Raw genomic sequence first — 4,575 nt, forward strand, 5'->3', positions numbered from 1 at the left:
AGCAAAGCCCATAAAGAAGTGCGACGGGAAGACGGCCACAAAGTTCCTACGCGAGCTCATCTATCGGTACGGCTACCCTCACAGTATCATAACCGACAACGGCACCAACTTCGCCAAAGGGGAGATGGCTGACTTTTGCGAAGAAAAGGGCATCCGACTCGATCTCGCCTCAGTCGCCCACCCCGAGTCGAACGGCCAAGCAGAAAGGGCAAACCAGAGCATCCTGCACGGACTCAAACCACGCCTGGTCGTGCCCCTAGAGCGCGCAGCCGGCTGCTGGGCAGAGGAGCTCTCTTCAGTACTATGGGGCATCCGCACAACGCCTAACAGGTCAACCGGCTTCACGCCTTTCTTCCTGGTATATGGCACCGAAGCCGTCATGCCCACGGACATCGCCTACGACTCACCTCGGGTCGCCAATTACGCCGAAGAAGACAACGAGCGAGCTCGCCAAGATGACATCGATCTCCTCGACGAGGCCAGACCTCGCACTCTCCGTAACCGCCATTTACCAGCAGGACCTCCGTCGCTACCACAGTCGCCGCGTTCGGAGTCGCTCCTTCCAAGTCGGCGATCTGGTACTCCGGCTAATCCAGGACAAGAAAGGGATGCACAAGCTGTCCCCGCCCTGGGAAGGACCATTCGCCGTCAGCCGCGTACTCGGCAACGACTCCTACTACCTCATCGACGTCCGCAAGGACGACAAAGGCGAGCCGCTCACTAAAGAGGTGGAGCGCCCCTGGAACATCAACCTCCTCCGGCGGTTCTATACCTAAGGGAAAAATGTAATCCGAAAATTCAGAGGGTAATAAAAATCGCCGACCATTTTTTGATCTCAAGCTCCGACTACCTCCCCTTCACCCGCCAAATATCGTCATCTCTCATCCCGGGACATACCGGCTTAGTCGCCGCGACAAGCGACTAGGAACTGAGAGACCTCCGGTCGCCGCTGCTGGAAGAGAGAAGTCCACGATCGGCCAAGTAGCCGGGCTAACACGGGATGGCGGCGTGACCGAGGCGCAACACCAGGCCCGGTCACCCACCATCTCTCACGCCATCGGGTGAAAACGGCGACTGGAACCCACAGCAGGGCCGCACGCTCGGCCAGCCCCACGGGCCTCGGCGACCGCCTTGTGCTACGTTATAAAGCACACCAATGCCCTCCTCTACCTTAGGTTGGCGAATTGCGCGGCTAAGTACTTCGACTAGGGACCCCGCAAAACGGACCCGCGGCTCGCCAAGGAAAATACGCCCGCAATGATCCCCTTTGGAGTCGCCTAGCGACTGGCTCACCGAGCCACGACGAGTGGCGCGCTACATCCGAACAGCGCAAACTACACCACACCACTACTCCACCCATGAGGCTGCTATTCGTACTATAATGACTACGTACTGCGACTGGGGACGCCCAGCTCGAAAAGGAAAACAGTCAAGTCGATAGCCTTCATTGGGGTCGCAAGGCGACTGACCTGAAGGCCATGGATAGTCGGAACCAACTCCAATGCATCGCCGTCTCAAATAATGCAAAAGCAACCACCGAATCACATTTAAGCAAAAGTCATCATTCTATTTACAACTAACACCCGCTCGCGGGAAATCTAGCTACTTCTTACACAGGTACTCAGGAAACTACGAGGACGACCCCGGAGCCCCCTCTACGACAGGCTCGACGCCGTCATCGCCGTGACGAAATTTCGGCGTGTACACCACGACCGGATATGTAGACAGCGAGCCGGCGGCAGCAGCATGGAAGAGGCGCTCCGCGGGGTAGTCCACCGGGCCCGGCTCCTTCTCCGCGTCACCAGGAGCCGCTTGGCTGGGGATATGAGTCTCCAAGTCCGCGGTCGCCAGTACTCGGTCGGCGAAGGGGCGCACCGCATCCATCAGCCGCAGCACTTCGGCAACATCGAACTCCCCAGTCTCCGAGGGGAAGCCAGCGGTGACCTCCTCCACGTCGAACCCTTCAGAATAATGCGCCAGCACCATGCTCAGAGCCATGGTAATGCCAACGCGGCAGGAAGAGCGACGAAGCCAGTCAACAACAGCCGGAATGTTGGACACGGCCTTGAAGACGGATGGCGTGTCCCGCGGAATCACCTCCCGCGGGCTCAGGTACTGGAGCGCGGCAAGTATCTCCCCCGCGCAGGCGATGATACGCGCGGTCGCGGTCGACAGGCATTCCCGTGGAGTCGCCGTCTCCACGAAGTCGCACGTACCTGCAGTCAACAACACAAGGAAAAGGGAAAAATGAGAACTTCCCCTTCAACGCCGACTCGCCACGCTCGGGGACTGGCCCCCGAGGCCGACTCGCCACGCTCGGGGACTGGCCCCCGAGGCCGACTCGCCACGCTCGGGGACTGGCCCCCGAGACCGACTCGCCACGCTCAGGGACTGGCCCCCGAGGCCGACTCGCCACGCTCGGGGACTGGCCCCCGAGACCGACTCGCCACGCTCAGGGACTGGCCCCCGAGGCCAACTCGCCACGCTCGGGGACTGACCCCCGAGGCCGACTCGCCGTGTTCAGATACTCAAACCCCCGGCAAATAAAACAAGAAGTGCGACAACAAGAACTTACCAAGAATCTGCCGCGACATCTCCCTGACGAAAGCCTCGAAGTTGGTCTTCTCGGCCTGCACCGCCAGGACGATGCCCTCGGACGCCTCCTTCTCCGCAGCAAGTTCTTTGGCGTGCTGCTGCTTCAAGGCCGCCACCTCCTCCCGCAGAGACGCGGCAGCCCCACGTGCAGAGTCCCGCGCATCAGTCGCGGCCTCCAGCTTCACCTTGTATTCGGTGATGACGTCCTCCAGCTCCCGGCCCTTCTGCTCCAGGACCTTCGTCAATTCCGCCACCTCCGCTTTCGCCCTTTTCCGGGCCTCTTCGGCCTGCTGCGCCCGGAACTCGGCTTCACGGTAGAAGGACTCCTTGACGAACCCTTCCCGAGCCTCGGCAAGAGCCTTTGCCTGCGCCTCTGCTACAAGAAAAGGAAACGGTGAGAACGAACGCCCGGGCCAGTGACACTGAATGAGGACGGCGAGTGGGCATGACTTATCGCCCAGGGGCAATCAGCTTCCGGTTCTTCTGCGCCGCCTCCTCCACAAGCGCGGTCAGCCGCTTAATCTCCGCCTACGGAAACCAAACAAAAATGCCAAGGTCAACAAACAAAAAGCAAATAGAGACTCGACTCGCCCTTTCAGACCAAGTCGACCCTCGGGGACTGGGGGTGACTAGGCCACGTGTTCAGCGACACTTACCACATGCGCCTCGCCAAGCGCCGTGTGGAGCTCGTGAAGGTCAATGAAGACGGCGGCGGATGACGCGACTCGGTCGCCCCGTCCGCTCGCATCACCGCCTCGCCGACGGAACCTCGCCCGTCCGCGTGTCGGTGTCGCTGGGCGGGGCGCGGTCCCTGGCGGCCTTGGACCGGCGCTCTTTCGGTGGCTCCGACAGACCGCCCTCCTCGACGATGTCCTCTTCAACTTCGGGTGCCTTACGCCCTCGGTCGATCCAATGTCGGTCGACTCCTCCTCCACCACGGCGGAGCAACGTCCGGACCCGTCGCCGCACTCGCCATGCCCCCGCGAGCCATGCTGGGTAGAGGAAAACGTTGGCGGTGGGCTCGACGTGGCTAGTGCTCTCCTTCTCCGCTTGACTCCCGGCGGCGGGCTCTTCTGGAGCCGACCCCGCACCCCCAAGGTCGGACGGCGCCGCCTTCCTCTCCGCGGCTTTCTTCTTTGCCTCGGCCGCCCTCGTGGCCGCCACCCCGGCCGCGGGCGGCTTCGCCAAGGTCTTCTTCTTGGACCTACAGAGAGGCGAGGTGAGTCGACACTCAGTCCACTCGCAGGAAGGATAAATTCGACAAGAAATTCGTACTTCACCGTGGGAATCGCTTTTACGCCCGGACCTGCCCGAGCTCCCGCATCGATCGCGTCCTTCAAGGGACGCTGAAGCCTCATGGACCCTTCCAGGAGAGTGGGGCGCAGCCGCTTCGATAGCGGCTCGGCCCCTTCCTTGGAGGGCTCCGCCTTGTCCTCCGGACGGGAGGTCGCCTCCTCTTCAGCCGCGCCCTGGGACGAGGACTCGGCACCCCTCTTCGACCCGCGCGGGAGTCCTGATGAAGTCCCGCGCCTCCGAGTCCGACTCGGTGCGCTCCTCCTCCTCGTCGACCTCTTCCTCCTCGCCTTCGGTCATCTCCGGTGGTTCCTTTCCGGCGAGAGGAGGGAGGTGGTCCGCGATCTTCCGCCAACGCTGCAATCGAATCAAAGGAACAAGTCGAAAGGAAGAAGCGCGGCTAAGCCGTGCGAAGTCGCCATGCGAAGCATTACCTGAGGCGCTGGGGTGTCTTCGGTGTAGGGCTGCAAGCCGTCCTCGAAGGAAGTAAAGGTGGCAGTGGTGATCTTAGCGAGCGCCTTCCGGTACTCGCCCTCGTCCCACTCGGTCGCCGTCGACCGGGTGCGGTCGTTCTGTCCCCGGTACTCCCACATGGGGTGAGCTCGGCACCGCAGGGGATCAGCCGCCGGCCAAGCCAACAGTTGTACATGTCGACCGCCGTCAGGCCGTCATCTTTTAGCGCCCGGA

General features: G+C 61.9%; 1 protein-coding gene across 1 annotated transcript; it reads right to left on the minus strand.

Moving 5' to 3' along the window:
- Positions 1-1,519: 1,519 nt before the first annotated feature.
- LOC139837958 (uncharacterized) lies at positions 1,520-3,919 on the minus strand. The gene is made up of 3 exons (XM_071827288.1): positions 3,902-3,919; positions 2,576-3,044; positions 1,520-2,216 (listed from the first exon to the last, which is right to left on the minus strand). The coding sequence occupies exons 1-3, from the start codon at positions 3,917-3,919 to the stop codon at positions 1,630-1,632; spliced, it is 1,074 nt and encodes a 357-aa protein (XP_071683389.1). The 3' UTR covers positions 1,520-1,629.
- Positions 3,920-4,575: the final 656 nt, after the last annotated feature.

This window comes from Lolium perenne, chromosome 3 (assembly GCF_019359855.2).
Source record: "Lolium perenne isolate Kyuss_39 chromosome 3, Kyuss_2.0, whole genome shotgun sequence".
Classification (NCBI taxonomy): Eukaryota; Viridiplantae; Streptophyta; class Magnoliopsida; order Poales; family Poaceae; genus Lolium; species Lolium perenne.